We start from the raw sequence: 22,692 nt of genomic DNA on the forward strand, positions 1-22,692 counted from the left end.
ATGATAATAATAATACTTAATAATAATTCCGCTCAAAAAAAAAAATAATACTTAATAATAATGATATAAAAATAAATAATAATAATAATAATAATAAGTAAAATAAATTAGACCAACATAATAATAATATTTAACAAAATGGTTGTAAAAGAATGATAGCTGAACCAAGCTAAAAATAAATTGGGGAGAACAGACCCATAGCCCGAACCTAAAAACTATTGAATTAATGAAAAAAAAATTGTACTTTATATAGTACTCCATAATCTATAAACATTTAGGGGGCGTTTGGTTGGTTGAGTGGAAAGGGAAAGGGTTTGAGAAAGGGTTACAAGGAGAATGGAAAGGTTTACCCTTTGATTTTCAAAGTTGTTTGTTTAGATATTATCAAAGGAAACCCTAGTATTTCCCACCACCACAACTTTTCCCCTAAAACTACCACCACCCATGTAAAACTACTAACTTTCCCCCTCCTCCACCTTCCCCTCCCCGCCGCCGCCGTCGCTCTTCCCCTTCCCTGTCGCCGGTGCGCCGCCCCTTTCCCTCCTCCGTCGCCGGCGCGCCCCCCTTTCCCTCCTCCGTCGCCCCTTCTCCTTCCCTTCGCGGCCACTGATTTTTACGGTAAATCATCTTTTCTCTTTCCTCCTCTCTTGTAGATCTAGACTTTTTCGGCAAGGAAGAGGTGTTTTCCATGGATGGTGGTGGTTTTCGTGTGGATTGTGGTGGTTTTCGTGTGGATGTGGTGGTTTTTCGGGTAGTGGTGGTTAATTTCGGGTTGATGGTGGTGCTTTTAGGTGGTGGTTTTGGGTGTGGATTGGTGGTGGGGTGGTGGTTTTAGGTGTGGAGCGGTGGTGGGCTGGTGGTTTTGGGTTGATGGTGGTGGTTTTAGGTGGTGGTTTTGGGTGTGGATTGGTGGTGGGGTGGTGGTTTCGGGTGTGGAGCGGCGGTGGGGTGGTGGTTCAGGTTGATGGTGGTGGTTTTAGGTGGTGGAGTGGTGGTTTCCGGTGGAGGGGTTCTAGGGTGGTGGTTCCCGTGGCAAAGTGGTTGTGGTCAAATATGATGGTCAAGGTTTTCCATGCCCCCATTTAAGTGGAGGGGGAGTGGGGAATCAAAATAGAAGGATTTGGGGTAATGGAGAGGAAAAGAGGGGAAACAAAACCCCCAATCCAAACAAGTTTTAAGGGAATGGAATCAACTAATTCCCTTACCCTTTCTTGTAACCCCCTAACCAAACGCCCCCTTCCAAACAAGTTTTAAGGGAATGGAATCAACTAATTCCAAACAAGTTTCTACCAACAAAGTAACAAAAGCTGAAGCTGAAGCTGAAGCCCTCAAAAAAAAAAGTAGCAAGCTGAAGAGTACTCTACCCACGTCAAAATTCCCTCTTCAAACTCAAAAATCTTCTTTTTCCCTCTTCTCATCATACCGCTCTACTCAGCTATGTTGGATAATTTAGAGTATTTGGTTGATTGAGTTCATGTAACGTATAACTTGAATAACTTGGTTAAGGTGTCGTTGTTCAAGTTACGTTAAATATACACGTAGATTGTTTATGGTGTAGTAAACAATAAGATTTGAAGGAATAAAGAAACCGCAAACAAGTACAAATGTTACTTGAATCAATATGTATAATGCATACTATGCTTGGTGGTTATAGCTAAGCATGGTGCAGCAAAGCAGTAGCATGTATACTCGCACATACTAGCACAAGCAGCGCACAGGCAGCGAGCAACATCGCAGCGCACAGGCGAGCAGGCATCGCAGCGCACAGGCGAGCAGCATCGCGACTCGCGATGCTTGTCGCGACTCGCGACAGGCCCGCTCGCGACTCGCGAGCTCTGTCGCGGCTCGCGACGAGAGCCTGTCTCTTGTCGTGGCTTTGTGCGGTTTTTGACGGTTTTGTTATTTGCGTGTATAATAGTGATTAGTACCACAGATGAAAGCGAGAGTTTTTCAGAATATTTCTCTCAAAAACAAGCACTCTCTCTCAAGTCTAGAGAAGATTAATCATCAAACACAAACACAAATCTTATTCTCATTTTGACAAGATTCATACGAGCGTGACTCTTGTTGTTCTTCTTTGTATCTCGAAATTGAATTCCGTGCAACCCGTGCTTCGTATAGGGTCGGAATATCACTTTTGGGAAAGTGTCTACACACGCCTAGAAGATTCGTATTTCATAGTATTCATCTTCTTCACCCTTTTTCTAGTTCTAATAATCCAAAAGTGATATTCGTTGAAGATGGCTACGGTACGTGAAATGACTTCGAATTTTCAGAAACTTGAAAAGTTTGAGGGTGTGGGATTCCGTAGATGGCAAAAGAAGATGCATTTTCTTCTCACTTCTCTTTCGGTGGCATATGTTTTGAGTACTCCAAAACCCGAGTTTGTGGAAGAGGAAACTTTGGAGGCCTCAAGGAGAAGGAACAAGTGGGAGAATGACGATTATATATGTCGTGGTCACATTTTAAACGGTATGTCTGACACTTTATTTGATGTTTATCAATTTTATGAATCCGCTAAAATGCTTTGGGATGACCTTGAGTCAAAGTACATGGCCGAAGATGCATCTAGTAAGAAGTTCTTAGTTAGTAATTTCAATAACTTTAAGATGAATGAAACAAGGCCTGTGATGGAACAATTCCATGAAATTCAAAGGATTTTAGGAAGTTTTAAACAACACAATATTAGTATGGATGAAACTTTTATTGTATCTTCAATAATAGACAAATTACCACCAAGTTGGAAGGATGTTAGAAATACTCTTAAACATAGGAAAGATGATATAAATGTGGAACAATTGGGTGCTCATCTTCGGATTGAAGAGGGCATTCGGGTTCAAGATGGACAAAAGGAGGTAAATCCTAATTCTTCTACCATTAACATGGTGGAGGATGGAAAGTTCAAAGACTCAAATCCTAAGAAGAGGGCTAATAATTTCACCAAAGGCAACAACTTTAAGAAGCCTAAGAATGGTGGAGGTGTTCAACAACGTGGTTGTTGGGAGTGTGGCAAGCCCGGACACTTCAAAAAGGATTGCTTCCTATGGAAGAGGAAAATGAACAAAAAGAATGAGCAAGGTGGAGGGAAAGGCGAGTCTAGCCAATCCCAAGCCAAACAAGGTACTTGTACACAACTTTCATGTAATTCAAGTTTGAATTATATGTGTATGATTTCTGAAATCTTTTGTGTACAGGATGATTGTTCATGGTATATCGATTCAGGAGCTTCAAGCATGTGTGCAAGGAGCGGTCTTCATTCAAAACCTTCAAGGAGGTGGACAATGGAGAAGTTCTATACATGGGGAATGACTCTACAGCTCAAGTTCTCGGTGTAGGACAAGTAGAGTTGGTCTTTAGTTCCGGCAAATCTCTAGTGTTAAGAGATGTTGTATTTGCTCCGGAACTTAGGCGTAATCTAGTGTCAGGAGCTATCTTGAATCGAATAGGTTTTAAAATGGTTTTTGAGTCGGACAAATTTATATTATCTAAGGTGGTTTGTTTGTTGGACTTGGTTATTTGTGTAATGGTATGTTTAAACTTAGCATTTCAAATGCTTTAGTAACAATGTGTGTGTTATTAATGATAATTCTTCTCTTTGGCATTTAAGACTTGGTCATGTTAATTATAGAAAATTATATTCTATGGCTAAGGATGATTTAATTCCTTCTTTTGATCCAAGTATTGAGAAGTGTAGAACATGCATGCTTACCAAAATAACTAGGTGTTCTTTCCCTAATAATGTGGAAAGAGATACTAAATTGCTTGATTTGGTACATAGTGATCTTTGTGATTTTCATAGTACACCTTCTTTAGGAAACAAAAAATATATAGTAACATTTATTGATGATCATTCACGATTTTGTTATGTATATCTATTGTCTACTAAAGATGAAGCCCTAGAAAAATTTGAGATCTATAAAAATGAAGTAGAATTGCAACTAAGTGACAAGGTTAAACGGTTTAGAACCGATAGAGGTGGTGAATTTCATAATCCTAGTTATTTCCAAGCTTTAGGAATAATACATGAAACAACCGCGGCTTATACACCACAACAAAATGGTGTAGCGGAAAGAAAAAATAGAACTTTACAAGAAATGGTAAATTCTATGTTATCCTACTCGGGTTTGAGTGATGGTTTTTGGGGTGAAGCGGTTTTAACCGCTTGTTACATCTTAACGTGTTCCTATGAAAAAGAACAAGTTACCCCTTATGAATTATGGTACAAAAGAAAACCAAATCTAAGTTACATTAGAGTTTGGGGATGTAGGGCAATAGTGAAAGTGCCGGAACCTAAACGTAAAAAGTTAGGTGAAAGAGGAGTTGAATGCATCTTTATAGGATATGCTTCTCATAGCAAATCCTATAGGTTCTATGTTATAGAACAAAACGACTTTTGGTCGGTTCACACTATTGTGGAGTCAAGGGATGCAATTTTTGATGAAAATAGATATTCATCGGTTCCTAGACCAAAGGATATAACTCCAAGTACCGAAATTCAAGAGATTGATCAAAATGATGATCATAGTTAGATGAACAAATTCTAGATGAAAATGTTGCATCTACATCAACTCAACCAAGGAGAAGTAAACGGGTTAGGAAAGAGAAATCTTTTGGCCCGGATTTTCATGTATATTTGGTTGAAGGATCAAGAGATAGTGTTTTGACTAAATTTCCATATGTCTATAATGTGGAAGGGATCCTTTAACATATGATGAGGCCATGCAATCTCAAGATGCTTCATTTTGGAAAGAAGCTATTGATGATGAAATGGACTCAATCATGGGGAATAACACATGGGTTTTAGCGGACCTACCTCCTAAATGTAAACCAATAGGGTGCAAATGGATTTTCAAGAAGAAAATGAAAATCGATGGAACTATTGACAAGTTCAAAGCCCGGTTAGTGGCACAAGGCTTTTCTCAAAAGCCGGGTATCGATTATTTCGATACATATGCACCTGTAGCTCGAATCTCCACTATAAGATTATTGATTGCCCTTGCAGCAATTCATAATCTTGTGATCCATCAAATGGATGTCAAGACTGCGTTCTTGTATGGAGAATTAGATGAGGAGGTTTACATGAGACAACCGGTTGGATTTGTTGTCAAAGGTCAAGAACAAAAAGTTTGCAAACTAATTAGATCTTTGTATGGGCTAAAACAAGCACCTAAGCAATGGCATCAAAAATTTGATGAGGTAGTGTTGTCTAATGGATTCAAATTGAACAATTCAGATAAGTGTGTATATAGCAAATTTGATGACAATGGTCATGGTGTTATGATTTGCTTATATGTAGATGACATGCTAATTTTTGGAACTGATTTATCCCAAGTTGAGTGGACTAAATCTTTTCTATCGTCTAAGTTCTCAATGAAAGATTTGGGGGAGGCGGATGTCATTCTAGGAATTAGAATTAAAAGAAGCAAAGGTAAATTGAGTTTGTCTCAATCTCACTACATCGAAAAGGTTCTTAAGAAATTCGATGTTAGTGGTTGCTCTTTTGTGTCAACTCCAATGGACCCTAGTGAGAAATTACTACCTAATGTGGGTAGTGCTGTATCTCAACTTGAGTATTCAAGGGTGATTGGATGTTTGATGTATGCTATGACGAGTACTAGGCCGGATATCGCATTTGCGGTAGGCAAACTTAGTAGGTATACTAGTAATCCTAGTGTACAACATTGGCAAGCTATTCGTCGGTTTAAGGTATTTAGGAAAAACCAAGGACTATGGTTTATCCTACAGTGGATATCCTTCGGTTTTAGAAGGGTATTCGGATGCAAGTTGGATCTCTAATAAAGAGGATCACTCTCCACAAGTGGATGGGTATTTCTACTTGGGGGAGGTGCTATATCTTGGGCTTCCAAGAAACAAACTTGCATAGCGGATTCCTCCATGACTTCGGAATTCATTGCTTTATCTTCCGCAAGCAAAGAGGCGGAGTGGTTGAAGAATCTCATGATTGAGATTCCTTTGTTGCCAAAACCATATCGCCCATAGCGATTCATTGTGATAACGATGCTGCTTTGGCAAGAGCATATAGTCAAGTCTATAATGGTAAGTCAAGACATATTGGTGTGCGGCATAGCTACATCCAAGGACTTATCAAGGATAGTGTAATCACTGTTGACTATGTACGTACAACGTATAATCTAGCGGATTGTTTTACAAAGGCCTTGGCTAGAGATAATGTAAAGAGGATGGCAATCGGTTTAGGATTGGAGCCCCTCGAGAATCACGAATGAGGGAATCTTAACTTAACGCCCAATATGACGTTGGGTCTTAAGTTCAATAAGATTAATTTCTTCATTTAGATGATTGTAGAACTTTTATTCATCCTAAGTTTATAGTTCTATAACTGTGTTGTATAAGGAGGTTGTATAACTTAATAGGTCTCTTGTTTATGCTTTTCACAGTAGCATGTATTTTAGAGATCTACCTATGTAAGTGTGAAGTTTAGCCGCTTCAAAGAGCTATTGGGGCATAGCTTTGATACACTTATGAATAGATATGGACACAAGGCTTTATATGTCGGTTTATAATGAGTTTAAGTAATTTATCTTGTGTGTATTGTATCTTCGGGTTTCCATTATGTATTGAAATTGGTTCAATCGTTATCGACACCAATTGGATACGGATACTTGGAATGTGTACTTTACTATATGAAAGTTCAAGTTTTATACACTTTCATTTATGCATGAGATGTTTGTTTGATGATGTTTAGTGCTATTATCTTTTAGAATACTCTAAATGGGGGAGGATTGTTGGATAATTTAGAGTATTTGGTTGATTGAGTTCATGTAACGTATAACTTGAATAACTTGGTTAGGTGTCGTTGTTCAAGTTACGTTAAATATACACGTAGATTGTTTATGGTGTAGTAAACAATAAGATTTGAAGGAATAAAGAAACCGCAAACAAGTACAAATGTTACTTGAATCAATATGTATAATGCATACTATGCTTGGTGGTTATAGCTAAGCATGGTGCAGCAAAGCAGTAGCATGTATACTCGCACATACTAGCACAAGCAGCGCACAGGCAGCGAGCAACATCGCAGCGCACAGGCGAGCAGGCATCGCAGCGCACAGGCGAGCAGCATCGCGACTCGCGATGCTTGTCGCGACTCGCGACAGGCCCGCTCGCGACTCGCGAGCTCTGTCGCGGCTCGCGACGAGAGCCTGTCTCTTGTCGTGGCTTTGTGCGGTTTTTGACGGTTTTGTTATTTTGCGTGTATAATAGTGATTAGTACCACAGATGAAAGCGAGAGTTTTTCAGAATATTTCTCTCAAAAACAAGCACTCTCTCTCAAGTCTAAGAGAAGATTAATCATCAAACACAAAACACAAATCTTATTCTCATTTTGACAAGATTCATACGAGCGTGACTCTTGTTGTTCTTCTTTGTATCTCGAAATTGAATTCCGTGAAACCCGTGCTTCGTATAGGGTCGGAATATCACTTTTGGGAAAGTGTCTACACACGCCTAGAAGATTCGTATTTCATAGTATTCATCTTCTTCACCCTTTTTCTAGTTCTAATAAGCTAGGGTTTACATCTTCTTCATCAATGGCTGCCGATGGTACTGTTGCACTCGCAGGTCCGCTTTCTCTTCTTCTTCTCTCTTTCTTCACACTATTATTGCTACTATACTTAGTTCCTTCCATTTTTTATTTTTTAATTTATAGTGAGGCAGAAGGTGCAAGATTTTCTAAATGCTGCCATTACTGGAAATCTGGATTACTTGAAGAGTAAGTTTTTCCTTAATTTAGTTGATATTTCTTTTGTTTTAATTTGTTGATGATGTGAATTAGAGCTGGAAGTTAATGTTAATTGTAGAAATGGCGGAACAATTGGATGACGGGGAAGGGTTATCGAAGACAGTGAGCAGTGTTAAGGATGCCAATGATCGAACCGCCCTTCATTTCGCGGCCCGAGAAGGGCAAACTGAAGTTTGCAAGTACTTGTTGGAGGAAATGAAGCATGATGTTAATGTGAAAGATGCTGATGGTATGTATAAGTTATATTCTCAGTTCTCACATTGCAATTCTTTGAATTGGAGATTTTTTTTTATGTTTTTGAAACTTATAGTGGAGTTTTTGAGGAAGATTACAGTAGTTTAGTTTTGATTAATTACTCTATTAAGTGAGTGTAACTTAAAAAAAGATCGCAGTTTATCATGATTAGAAAGAACAGATTGTTGGGTGATTTGGTCACATTTTAGTAGCTAGGCTGGTTGATCAAAACTTAAGCTTGTGATATGGTGCAATTTTTTCACAGGTTACGATTTCATCTAACCACATGTACTTTTCGCTGATTTCCTTTTTTTTTTCCTTAGCAACTTTGCAACGTTTAATACTATGTGGTATAGATGAAATTCATTTTGGCTGATGTTGTTTTACATTGTTTTCTGTTGCTGATAATATGGAATCAGCTTTACTTTTGACTCTTGAGGATGTGCCAAGTATGTAATATCACATAGCATTTTGTTTGTGTATGCATTTTATTACATTTAGCAGAGTACATTTTGTGCTGCGTCTTATATGTAAGTAATTCATGTGCATTATGCCATTTGTGTTTGTGATGAGTACGGATAGAGTAATTAGAGAAACACGAAGAAATTTTGCAGTTAGGACGAACGATTGTAACCAAAATTACATAGGTAGTTGGGCGCTGTTCCTCTAAAAATGAGCAATTATTGGAGTTGAAGAATGCATAATTGATGTTGATGTTTTGACGGTTTGCAGGAGAGACTCCTTTGATTCATGCTGCCAGACAAGGACATACTACTACTGTCAGTTATCTTCTTGAGCATGGTGCAGATCCTGCAATTTCTAGTGATTTAGGGGCTACAGCTTTACATCATGCTGCTGGAGTAGGTATGCTGTTTTAATATTAATGAAACTATATATTGTGGTGACATGGGGGAAAATTGCCTACAAACTCTGGAAATTTTCATATTTTAGCGGAATCGTATATGAACTATGAAGGAGTCTGTGGCTTGACTAATGGATCTTTCAAAAGTATGAACCTGTCTGCTGCCTGTTGAAGTTTCTAATGCTTCCATGATTTCTGTAATAATATGCTCAGTAGAAAACTCACTTGCTTGCAGGAAATATTGAATTGATAAAGTTACTACTTTCAAAGGGTGCTGCTATTGATTCGCAAAGTGATTCTGGCACTCCTTTGATTTGGGCTGCTGGGCATGTACAGGAAAATGCTGTAGAGGTTCTGTTAGAGAACCATGCTAATGTAAGTATGCAGCTGCCTAGCATTTGAGAAAACTTTTCTAGTTTACAATAGTTGGATAAATGCGTTGATAGTTTGTTAGCTTTCTCCATTGGTTTGATATGTTGTTGTGCATGTTATGCCTTTTGTCTTCTGCTCATGTTTTCTTCCCCAATGTGTTGCTTTCTAGTAACTGAGACGCAATCTAGGTAAGATTTGCTAACAATAACTTACACAGATCGACACTTTCAATATCAATATTTTAGGCCCAAAATAGCATTTACTTTTTGCTTATACTCAGCATTATGAGCTCATATATAATTGAACCTGTTTTGCTAGTAAGGAAGCCCGAAACTGAAAATCTCTGTTTCATATAGCTTTTCTATTTTAAAATAGTGATCCTTAGCAGAACACTAAAATTGAGTAGAATTTTTTTGTCAAAAGGGACCTTTTAAAACATTTTAGTTGTGAGCAAGGACCCATAAAAGAATTAATTGAGACCTAATAACATAAGTACTTTGTTTGTTGTTTAGGACCCAATGGTCATATTCCGAGTCCAGCAATAAAGTCAACTTTCCGGCGGTTGACTTTATTTAATCACCTCTTCTCCTCCTCAATTTCTTGTGTGAGATACTGATAGGCTAAAGTCGTATCACCTAATCAAAAATAACCTAAGGTCCACTAACTAGTAGTCAGGGAAGTCAGGATCGAATCCACAGGGAGAAGTTATAATATCGTATCTGAACTCTAATATTACACTAACGAAATCAGATGAATGGTTGTGTTACTAAACTAAGCAGATAGCAGAATTAAATATGAAGGTGTAAATATATAATAAAGTACTAGAATCATGGATCACTATGCATACAATTCGGAAATCAGGGATAAATAATAACCACCTAGTAAGTCAACTGTCTAGGGCACATGTAATTTCTCTCGAACATTACCTCCCTCAAAGATCACCCAGCCGCTCTCGCATAGTCAAGGGTCACTTTGCCTAATAATTGAAAGCCTATACGGTATCTCTCCTCTCGAAGTAGATTCAGTATTGCAACAATAGAAATATAAATCAGGCCTAACTTATAATCCTAGCATGAAGAATCAATCAAAGGAAACAGTTGAAATACAAGATAATCAAACTAATCTATCAATCCCTCATTGCATACATAGATCTCCACAATTCTAGATATAGAACTACTCACTCATAATCATGAAAACAATAACAAAAGTCATATAAAAACTCATACTTTGAAACATGGCAAACAAAGAAAATAATCTAATTAACAATGGAAGAAATAACAAGAAATAATGAAGAAAGATTACCGAATTATATTGAACTATGAATAAGCAAAAGGTTTGATCTTGAATTGAAATCACAAAGCACTAAATTAAGGTTCTTGAAACATCTCTAGAGAAAACTAATAATAAAAACAAAGAAGCTAATAATTCTGATTTTTCTATTTATACAAGCCCTAAAACAATAGCCAAAAGTCTCGAAAAAGGGCCCGCATTCATTAAAAAATCGCGTCTCGTCAGTCGCCCGATCGGGCCGGAGATGCCCGATGCAATCGGGCTCCAAAACTGAAGATCCTGGCCAAATTCCAGAGGCACCCGATACCATCGGGCGGCCTATAAAGGTGGCACCACAGCAGTTGGCAGAGGCGCTCGACGTCGGGCCAGGTCGCCCGATCGGGCGAGACACCGAATCACGACTGGGCGTCTGACGCCCGATCGGGCCCGCAACAGAAATATGGAACCTGCTTCTTCACCCGATCGGGCTGGGCCGCCCGATGCTGTTGGGCCGATCAGTTTAATCTCGTTTTTTGTTCTTCCTCTGCTCAAAGTCCCGAAAAGCATCCTCGGGATCTAGAAACTCAGCGTCCAACCTCTCTAATCCAGTGTGCAATCATATAAAGTAGGTAATAACTCCCTAAAACCTACAATCCAATACAAAACAGCAAACCACAACTAGATAGAGCGAGTTAGTACCAAATGGCTCCTAAGAGCACCATAACCATAACTTTAGCACATAAATAGGGGAGAAAACTCTATATAAAATCATAACATCAGATACACCCTCGTGATCCTCCTAACTTTCATTTTTTCCCCCTTAATTCCCCCCACGTCTCTCTTGACTTCAGCTTCCTTCATAATGAAAATGGTGGCTTCAATTTGTCGCATACACTCAAAGCCCCCGAAAAGGGCCCAACAACAATTTCAACACCTCCAAACTCAACTGCAAAAACGGCTTAATCTCGTCTAAAAAAGCAAATAAAATATGATAAGTAACCCCATTACCGACCCATTATCCCCCATTATGTCATCATCCTCAAAGAAAAAAGCCCTCTTCTCCAAGCCCCAACAAATTTACCGAGACAAATCCCGATTCAAATTCTTCACAAGAAACAAATTCCTAACAAAATAACAAATTAAATGGTAGGTTTATCTAACCAGAGGTGATTGATTTCGGGCCATTCCCTTCGCATGGTGAGAAGAAGGTGGGAGAAGTAGGAGAGAGAGACACACTGAAAATTGGAGATTGGGGAGGAGAGAGGAAAGACGTTGATGAGATTGGTTTGATCTTGAATCTTGTCGCAGTGGTAAATGTACTAAGAAGAATTTCCTTAGTTTTTTTTTGTAATCACCTACTTTCCCACTTTCTTCGGACTTTGTACATGTGCACCATTGATGATGACTGCTTTGCAAGTTTCATTTGATTTTTTTTTGGACTCTTTTCACTTGGGTTTGTTAGATTTTGAGTAATGATGTGACGGTAAAATTGGGATTTTTTTCCCGAAAAAATTCATAAATGATACCGTGAGCGCGTTAAGGCTCCCGCAAGATATGTTTTCAAATACTGCTATACAATTACAACCTGTCTTCGCTCAATGGATACAAAACACCCATGCTTTAGCGCCGAGAGCAATGGCTCGGGTGCAACAAGCACCAGTTTGATTTGGGGGGTGGTAATTTAGTAGCAGTGAGTGGAAAACTAGCTTCTAACCCATTCCATTAGGGACTAGCCTCACCCCGCCTCCAGGGAGTATCATCAAATAAGAACGGTGCATTCCAAGGTGTGAAGTGGGAGAGAAGGGATGACATAATTGGGGTTCTGAATAAGATGAGCTTTTCGTTTTTTTTTTTTCTTTAGAGGGGATTTGAGGGAGAGGGAGAAAGATGATGAAATCTATGGTTGCAGAAGAAGAATGGAGGGAGATGGAGAAGGAGATGAGTTGCGAAATAGAAGATTTGCCATGGCTGAAAGAGGAGAGAGAAAGGGGTAGAGGGGTTTGTGATTAGAAAGGAGTGGAGGGGTTTGTGATCTTTCATGAGATTGAGGACAGGAAGATGTGATTAAATGAAGTCCAGCGTCGGAAAGTTGACTTCATTGTGTGGATATGACTATTAGGTCCTAAACAACAAAGAAAATGTGTTATTGGGTCCCCGTTCACATTAAGTTTTTTTGGGTCCTTGCTCACAACAAAAATGCTCTAAAAGGTCCCTTTTGACAAAAAATTCAAGTAAATACTAGAAGGAGCTATAATTTAACATTGACAAATTATTTGCCATAGTTGAAACCAATATTAGGTATTAGAAACCGGAACTTAGTGTTGGAGATATTAAAGTTCTCCCTAAGCAAGATCACAAAGCTGGATTTGGTCGACCTAAAAATAAGAATGAGACATTGGTTCTACGTTCTCTTGTTTCTTGGTTTGCTAAAAGTTCTTCACATTCAATCTACGCAATAAGAAGCTCAATTACAACTTAAAGCTTCGATATGGAATTTTCTAAAATCTTGAAGATGAAGCATGTTAGCCGACCCCAATCACCTTGGGAATAAGGCTTAGTTGTTGTTGTTGTTGTTCTTGAAGATGAAGCATAAAATAATAGGAAAAATTGATATGAATAATCCCAACTTTCACCGGACTCTTCAAAATAACCCAACTTTGAATTATTTTAGAATAATCCTAACTTCAGGGTGTACCTTCTCAAAATAATATGAACAATTAAATTTCTACATATTATAGACCTAAAATGGATTAGTGCGGGCAAGGAAGAAGATAGTTTGGCTTATTTTGAGAAGGTCCCCTCAAAAGTTGGGATTATTTTAGAATAATCTTAAGTTGGGAGTATTTTGGGAAGAGGGATGAAAGTTGAGATTATTCATGTGGATTTTTCCAAAATAATATCCCTAAGTTGGATTAATAGAGGAAACAATAATTTTGCAAGTTGGCAAATATCGAGGTGGATATAACCTTTGTTGTTTTCCATATAAGCTGAAACACTCACTATTTTTTAATAGCTATATCTAAATTAGCTTGCCTGCTGCTCTATCGGTGGCAAATCAATTCAAGCTTCAACTAACCAATTCATCTTCTTTTCATAATCAAACTTATGAAGGAAGCCAATGATATTTTTCTTTTTTTTTTTATTTTTTTTTTTTGGGGGGGGGGGGGGGGGGGGTTTGATGTGGTTGACACTCTTAGTAAAAAGTCATTGGAGAAAATTTTAGTGCAATGATTATGATCTCTTAGATGTAGGTAAGGAGGGAGAGGCGGTGGGTATTTATTATTTGGAGTTCGCAGATGATTCTATTCCTTCCTCTTGGATGACATTGCTGTCTTCAAGGCTTACTTTTCTCTTGGTTTTTTCCTTTTAGATTAACAAAAGGTCCAACTTACAGATTTGCAATATGAAAAGGATTAGTGTTTCGTATGGAAGGTCGAAACCTATTTAGTCCTCTCAATGTGCTTGCTTAAACAATAGGACAATGTTGAACTTCTTATGATATTTGGCTCCTGAAACGTTTCAGGGATGAAGAAGAATGAGTGACAGTTATTGGTTTGTGTTTATGGCTGTACTGGCGATATTGTTGTATATATTCACTGTAATATTTCACTGATGAGATTATGTCATCTTTTCTATACGTTTTTTGTCTTTTTGTTTGCTATATCATACATCCATGAGTCATGACGATTGAAGAGTGACTTGTGAGACTAAACTTTATGGATATTTGGGTTAATCAGTATCATTTGTGTATTCTTTTTGCAGCCAAATTGTAAAACTGATGAAGGTATAACGCCCTTGTTGTCAGCTGTGGCGGCTGGTGCACTGGCATGCCTAGAACAATTAATTCAGGTCCGCTTGTTAATCATTATAATATTATAAATTTGGTTGTAATTTAGTATTCTTTTTTTTTTCTCTGCAGCTTCATGCAATATGTCTACTCTTTGAAAAAGATATTCAAAAAATAAAAATAAATAAGTGCTAGTTATCTCCAAATAACATAATAGACATACAATTGTTTTTCATTCATACCATTATTGTTGTTCACCAGCTAACATTTGCTTCTGTTTTGTTCAGGCAGGTGCAAATGTCAATATCTTTGCAGGTGGCACAACGCCATTACATATTGCTGCCGATAATGGCAGTACAGATCTTGTCAATTGCTTGTTGAAAGCTGGGGCTGATCCAAATGCTACAGATGAGGTCAGATACTCAGATCAGTTATACTTGTGTAGTCATATCATATAGTTGTGATATAACTTTTTTCACCACTCTTGGCACTTGTGTTTCTTTTTGTCTAGATTGTGACCTTGTCATATGTCTTTTATTCTTTCTCCATCCGCTCTTCCTCTTGGCTTCTAATGATGAGAAATGACAAAGTCCAAATATAGGCCCTCCTTGCTGATTTTAGAATTGATTATAGTTGTTCAATATTGGCCTCCCCGCCTCTTCAACCAGTAAGAAAGGAAACTTAATGTACAAAATGAAAGAACAAAAAACAACAAGCGAAATCGTTAAGGAGATACCTTTTAGAACAAATTGAACAAAACACAGCATATCTGAAGCTGGATACTAGTGATTTACATCATACTGAAAAGGGACAAAGTTAAGAAGTAACTAAGCATATTACTTCACTATCATCCTCTATGTGCTCTAACTTTTTAAAGGATAATCTTGAATTGGGCAGCTTAATAACCTGTTCAACTTTGTCACGTGCTTGCTGCAGTAAGGTGCTGAAGCTTGCTTTCTAAAGCTTCCTTCTTTTGCCTCCAAAATTGTACATGCGAAGAAGACACACCAGAAGCTTCATTTTTTGAACCCAGCTGCCGCAAAATCTTCTCTGTACTCATCTGCTGCACTTGAACAACTTACAGACTCTGCTTTTGTTCTATAACTAATTCTGAAACGCATAACAACATATGTAGCTATAAGTGAAATAAAAGATGTGATCAATTATGCTAGTTTTATAGACATACAACTACAAGGGTGTCGGTCATCATCATAGATCTTAATTGCTTTTCTATCTAATTCTCAAGTTTCAGTTTATTTTATACACAGTGATGCAGATCTATCTATGAATAACTTGGGGCCCGGCGGACAGTTAATTATATTCACTGGACATCTTAATTCTTAAATACCTTGAAGGTATGTTTTGTCTTAACCCCCTTGAAAGAGGTCCCTGGCCTACCAGTATCACATGCCAAGCTAGCATTTGCTACTGTGCTCAAGCTCACCGTCCTTGCCTTGCAGAGTTTCATGCCATGTGATCCACTTATCTCATCTATAGCATGTCAGTCTTTAGCAATGTTGCAGTCCGAGCGTAATCTTTTCATGGCTGCTAAGTTCTTTGCTGCTATTAGGTACAATGTTTAATCCCAAGAAACCATAAACTTTCAACTTGTCTACTAGGTTTCAACTCCCAATCTACATAGCGAGATCTAGGACTTATAGACTATTGCTTTCCCCACACTATAAGAAGTTCCTGCAAATATTCTTTTTTTTTTAGCCTTTGAACCCTATATCTTGTTCATCAAAATGGAACAATCTGAGGCATTGTTTTTTGTTTTGTTTGGATTTTTATTTGCTAAAGAAAATATTTTAGGTACCTGAAAGTAAAGGTACCTAAGGCAAATATAGGTGTATTACAGATCCTCGTCATCTTATAATCCTTCACATTGCATCAATAGAGGATAGATTCCAGAATTGACATCCAAATCACTGTAGACAGAGGGAGAGAAAGTAGCAAAGCCTCTCATTTAAAGCTAGACAGAATGACAGTGACTTTTGCAAAACAGTAATTGTTCATGAGCAAAACGCAAACTGCACAACTTAAGAGGAACTCATGTTGTTTGAGATCAAACCTGTTTCCTTCATTGCTGTAGAGTCTAGCCTTTTACAGGACTCGTACAAATACTCATGCAAAGCACAGGAAGAGTGTGATTGTCACCATGTCTCAAAACGTTTTCTTTTGGGAAAACCCATAATGCAATAATTCATGCTCGGAGAAATCCTTAATACATGAATGAGTGAAGCAAGAAAATGTTGAGAGTAGTGATGCAACTTATTATCCATTCTATGCAGGAACTTCAAAGTTCAGACCCTGCAAAATTTTCTCAGGGGAAGCTCATTTGAGGTCATTGTATCGTAATCTTTCTTGAGTTTACTTTTGATTAAGGATTTGGCTCACATATTTTCATCCAAAAAATTAAGTAGATCTTCTAAATAGGCATCTTTAGAGGGAGTGATGAGACCGCAAAGTAAATCTTTAATCTGCTACAAAGGATTTTCTTTGAACATTGGTATATGATAACGCACCATGTAAATAATAGGTCTATATTCAGAGAAAGGGGTATGCTGATTAGCTATGGCAACTACCGAGAGTTGTGGTATTAATCTCTCTCAAGAGCTTGGGGGTTTGAAAAAGCGTTCACAATAGCAACATAAAAATCATTACCCACAACTCACAAAGTAACTTAGTAATTTGGCTATTTAACCTTTCTGGAGTTGCAAAGGTTTTATATAGCAATTTTTACATCCACGTACGAAAAGGGGGTCATATATTACAAGCTTGAACATAAGAGACTTAAATTTTTGTAGAGAACTGTAGTACACATGAAATATGTTGTTAGCTCTCCCCTGAAAAGGATTAGTAGTATCTTTTGGAGTTCTTATCATTTGCCTAACGGCATCTGTGCAAAGTAAACAAAATTCTGTTACTTTCTCATCTTTATGATTTTGCTGAAAATCGCAGTACTACAACGCCCCTCCTCCAGCGAATAGACTTACTCTTATTGGGATAAGCAGCTGTCACAGGCCTTTCTCATGACTCTGAGAGCTTCTCTGCAGCCTTCTCTTTTGCAGCTGAGGTGGCATCCCTGGTTTATCATGGAATTGCTTTTAGCTCATACAGATTGTCCTTTGCATTTATCTTCTGCCAAAATGCTAGAAAGGCCTCTTCTCCCCCCCTCCCCCTCCTCTCTCTCTCTCTCTCTCTCTCTCTTTCTCTCTCTGTCTTTAAACCGAAACTTTAAATCTTTTTAGCTTTATCACTAGTTAATGTATTGGGACAACTGGAACACCGTTTGGCTACTCTTTTTCAGCAGTGTCAAGAAACCCAGGATGATAAGTCCAGATGTTTGAACAGTCTTGAATGTTCGAGGTTTCTACGCTGCAACTGTATGATTGTTAAAGTAGGTAAAGCTTTGATGATGATTTAAGGATGATGGATTAACTAAGACCCATAAGGGACTGAATTACTGGAGACAGGGTAGAGACAATTCCTACCTCGATCCAGCGTGCCCTATAAATTGACATTTACAAGGGGAGCCACAGCTTTGCAATAGTATAGAAAAACATAAGTTCGAAGGAGAGGAGTCCTTTTTGTCTCCAGCACTATGGGTGATGTGCATCTTTTTGTGTACTATATTTAATTACTCTATTTTATACATAACCCATGTGCCTCATTCTGAAATTAATTTTTATTCAACAAACAGGATGGCCAGAAGGCAGTAGAGGTTGCTGCTACAAGAGGGAATAGAGGTGCAGTTGAGATACTACTTCCCTTGACCACACCAGTTCCATCTGTTCCTGACTGGACTATTGATGGAATAATCCAATATATGCAGTCTGAAACTCAAAAACAAGAGGTATCCATTTATTTCTTATTAACTCTGGTCCTCCTGCAGAGGTTCAGGGCAAGGCTGTGTACATCATAATTCGTACCCAAGTCCATAGGTTTTTTTTTTCCCGTAATATTAACCTGTGCAACTTTGTGATTCGGAATCGTCAAGCTCCTTCGGCATTACTATATAGGCTTTAATTTTGTTAAAAAAAGGCTCTTACAGCTGTCTTTTTTCTTTGAGGTGCAATATGAACTACATAAGAGAATGAAGATTTTTGGGTCATGGGGGCTGGGAGGAGTGGGAAGACTAGTGTGGATATGGAGTTTTTTCTGTACATCTTCTCTTGCAGTTGTGTGTGTGCTCTAGATGCTTGCTTTCTGTTTTTCTAGCTGTATTTTATGCAATAAATATCTGGTTAAGGTTATAGTTTTCCAGAAAAGTTTGATGGCAATGCTATGAATAACTCTATATGGTCCAACTGATATTTAAGTAAGATAAATATTAGGGATTGCAAATAGCCCATATACTCATGCATCAGGCATTTATGCTTTTACCGTGATGTGAGGTCTGTGCAGTTTCTGTAGGAGTTTGGCCATATTGATCTAGGGTATAACCTGTTACCAAAACTGCAAATTACATGTGGGGCATCAGATGTTGGAAGAATCATTAACTTGTGTTGTTTTATATACCTTGCTTTTGTCTTTGTATAATGAAGCTAATTGAAATACGTGATATCATGTTGTCCTTGGTCTTACTTGATGTAGTGTGCTGTATAAGGAATGTAAGTTCCTGCTGTTGCATGATATTGCTTAGGGTTTGTGATCTTATTTCATCCATCATTTGCCTCTCTATCAAGTTTACTCTAAATTTTTTCAAGGTGTGGACTGTTGTTAGCTTTCTTGTTCTGCTTCAACTTGCTGCCTGTCAAGTGATTTTATTTATTTTTTGAAATGGAATTGTAGGAGCTCGCGAGAAACATAAAAGAAGTTAACCTTACAGACTTACCAAGACAAGATCTGCCGGAGGTACATTTATCAGTTACCACTTCCTGCTTTACTTACTCTATTGTGATGTTATGGTGGACCTTCATTAAAAAAAAATTATTAGAATTGCTCATGAGTTGACTTGTATCATTCTTTAACTATAGAATAAGGTACAAACATACAGATTTCTCATCTTTCCTGTTAAAATCAAACTCAGGAGGTTTTCAATTGATTTAGGGAATTATTGCATGTTCTGCTGTCATCTGAAAAAGTTCAGTTGTAAAAACTATTTTCTGGAACTGTGTTAATATGGTTACTGAAACAGGATTTGTACATTGTGCAACTTGAAGATTATGTTTCATCTCAAATCTAAGTTCAGTTGTAAAAACTATTTTGTGGAACTGTGTGTTGCTTAAAATCTGAGATTTGTTTTTGTTAGAAGTTGGCTTATTACTTAAAACCTTAGTGCTGCACTGAACTTACCTCTGTAGATTGATTTTGTGGTCATATATGAATACTGCATCTTGCATGAATCTAGGCTAGCTGTTTGGTTCCCTAATGATACTGACATTGTGTTCAAATTATACAGGTGACACCTGAGGCAAAGCAGAAAGCTGCAGAAGCAAAGTCAAGAGGACATGATGCTTTCAAGAGGAAAGATTATGCATTAGCTATAGATGCATACACTCAGGTAAATAGTGGCTTCTTTTTGTTGGTTTCTGCTCTATGATGATTCTAAAAGTTTCTTTGTGCAACATGTCTTTGAAATGTATTCAGCTGCGGGGGGATGGGGATTTGTCTGTTTCTTCTGTTGTTCCATCTTATCAGCGCTTGTAAAAGCATCCTTGTCTATATCATTGCATAATTCTTGGTTTTTGATTATTGGACAGGCTATTGATCTAGACCCTACTGATGCAACATTGTTCTCTAATAGAAGTCTCTGTTGGATTTATCTGGGTCAAGCTGAGCAAGCGCTTTCCGACGCTAAGACTTGCAGATCACTAAGACCAAACTGGGCCAAGGCTTGCTACCGTGAGGGTGCAGCACTACGTCTGTTGCTGGTATGGCTCTATATTGTATGTTCTAATTACATATACTAAAGCTTGTAAGATTGTTGTAATCCGTTCTTTATGTATTTCAGAGGTTTGAGGAAGCAGCCAATGCATTTTACGATGGTGTGCAGCTTGACCCCGAAAATAGGGAGCTAGTTACTGCTTTTAGGTAAATTTTGAAGTTCATTCTTCCTCTTCCTAATATATTGCTTCTCAAGCTTGATGTTGCCAAATTATTGAATTCGTAATTTTCACAGGGAGGCAATTGAGGCTGGCAGGAAATTTCACGCAAAAGATCAAGCAAAATAAGAGGGCATTTCAGCATCCTGAACAAGGAAATAGTTTGAGAGAGTTTACAGATGGAGTTTTGTGTAGCTACCACCATTTTGCTCATAGGGAGAGAAACTTTGTCAAAGATTCAATATTTTTCTATATATGTGCAATAGTTTCTCTTGTTCAGCTTCTCCCATCCTGATCTGTTCTATAAGCTTTTTTGCATTTCTTTCTTCTTTTTGGCTGAATTTTGCATATTTAGGAAAATGGTTTGGAGCTCATTGAAGACACGGATTTTTCAATTGAAAAGTTCATTAGTAATGTGAGTGATCACCAAAAACCAAGATTCTTTCCAAGGCTGTAGGAGCAATGTAGTAATACACTGTCAACTAGAATTGCCTAGGAATTTCGAAGCAATGAACAATGAACATTCAGCCTTTGGAATATTATTTCCTATTATAATTATATTTGTCTATAGTGGCAAAGCCTGATTTCATTTATACCGTTTTGTTGGAGTTTGGGGGTGACAATTCATACAATAGCCCAGTAGGCAGTAGCTAAATTTGTAATTCGTGATAGTTAAGGATACAATGATGATATAACTGTGTGAAGGTCCATGGAAGCAACTATGGGTGGAGAATATGATGATAATAATAATAAATGATTATTATTAGGGACATGTATTCTAACTCCTAACAACATGATAATATAAAGTCCTTTCTAGCTTGTTTCACAAAATTAGCCATAGTCTTTAGTTCATGTGCAACCGTTTCTTATGACATACTACCATTTTATAGGACGATACTTGGAAAAACGATTCATATTTGAATATCGTTGTTTCTGGATTATATGCCATTTTTGTAAATGTCATTTTTTAAGCAAAATTTGTCATTTGTACAAGTGTTAGTTTTCATAACTTCAATTTCATTTTTCTAGTTATGTGTCATTTTTACGAGGTATCATTCTTATAACTTATAAGGTACCATTTTCATAACGTATTCCTTGTCATTATTCAAACATTTAGTGTCATTTTTATAAGGTGTTGGTGTTTTTTTAGTTCGGTATCAGGTTTGTTATAATGTGTTTTGTATCATTTTTCAAGCATTATGTGTCATTCTAATGAGATGCCACTGTCATTTTTTCAATTTTCTAGGCTATTTAAAACTTTCAATATAATATCAATTCTCTACATCATGCCATGAATTAAGAAAAATACAAGTATCTACAATCTTGTCATCATTGATATAAGGTGAATAAAACCATTGCATTTAGATGATTTAATACTCCGTAATGCTTCTCACTCTTTATAGAATTGATGACCATTCGACATCGACAAGAGAATGATTAACATTAGATTTGAAAGATACACCTCAATTTCTTTGACATCTATCCATTTATTGTTCATGTGGTAAAAATAGAAAATTTTGATGGTATGTTTCATTTTATATTTGATTAAAATGATTTGTACATAACATCTTGCTAAATATATTGTAATATTTACCAAAAAGAAACAAATGTCCATAATTTTTGTTAGTATGTAATTGGAAATATTAATGATCATAGATGTGCTTTGAGAAGACCTTGAGCGAACAAATAGGTAAAAGTATTTATTTACACCAAAAAACTTGAAACACCTAATTATATATTTAATTTACACCCAAAACTTAAAAAGCTAGAAAATATGAATATAAATTGACCTAGTCGTCACTCGATCTAACTTAACCTAGGTTTGATTAAACCCAAATTACATCAAATAAAAATAAAAATAAGCCTATGTCGATATTCAATTCAAGACATAAACCAAGAAATCATGAAAAGGCAATGTAGAGGGAGAGGAGCTACTTCATCCTAAAAATAAGCTCAGTGAAGTACCACCTCGAATTTCAGGACATTGCCCAGAGTTCGAATCCTCATCACAACAATATATTGGGCATTTACTTTTAAGTTGTTTAGCCTTATACACAGCCTTTAAATTACCCTGCTCTGCAGGCTAGTAGCCTAGCAGAAATTGGTTTCCGGACCAATTATCTTTGATGATATAAAAACTAAAGAAAAAAAGAAAAGGAAAGGCAATGTAACATCTACTCCCAAGTCCCAACAATATATTGGGAATTTACTTTTAGGTTGTTTAGCCTTATATCCAATTTCTAAATTGACCTGCTCTACAAGCTAATAGCTTAGCATAGATTGGTCTTCGGATCAATTATCTTTCATAATAAACAAAAAACTAAAGAAAAAAAATGAAAAG

General features: G+C 37.3%; 1 protein-coding gene across 1 annotated transcript; it reads left to right on the plus strand.

The window, feature by feature from the left end:
- Positions 1–1,311: 1,311 nt before the first annotated feature.
- On the plus strand, positions 1,312–20,944 carry LOC104891143 (uncharacterized). Its single transcript, XM_048643200.2, has 14 exons — positions 1,312–1,439; positions 7,549–7,599; positions 7,688–7,750; positions 7,839–8,009; positions 8,747–8,878; positions 9,112–9,251; positions 14,280–14,366; positions 14,592–14,717; positions 18,008–18,160; positions 19,099–19,161; positions 19,709–19,810; positions 20,010–20,180; positions 20,261–20,340; positions 20,429–20,944. The coding sequence occupies exons 2-14, from the start codon at positions 7,569–7,571 to the stop codon at positions 20,478–20,480; spliced, it is 1,371 nt and encodes a 456-aa protein (XP_048499157.1). The 5' UTR covers positions 1,312–1,439; positions 7,549–7,568; the 3' UTR covers positions 20,481–20,944.
- Positions 20,945–22,692: the final 1,748 nt, after the last annotated feature.

Source organism: Beta vulgaris, chromosome 4, assembly GCF_026745355.1.
Source record: "Beta vulgaris subsp. vulgaris cultivar EL10 chromosome 4, EL10.2, whole genome shotgun sequence".
NCBI classification, from domain to species: Eukaryota; Viridiplantae; Streptophyta; class Magnoliopsida; order Caryophyllales; family Amaranthaceae; genus Beta; species Beta vulgaris.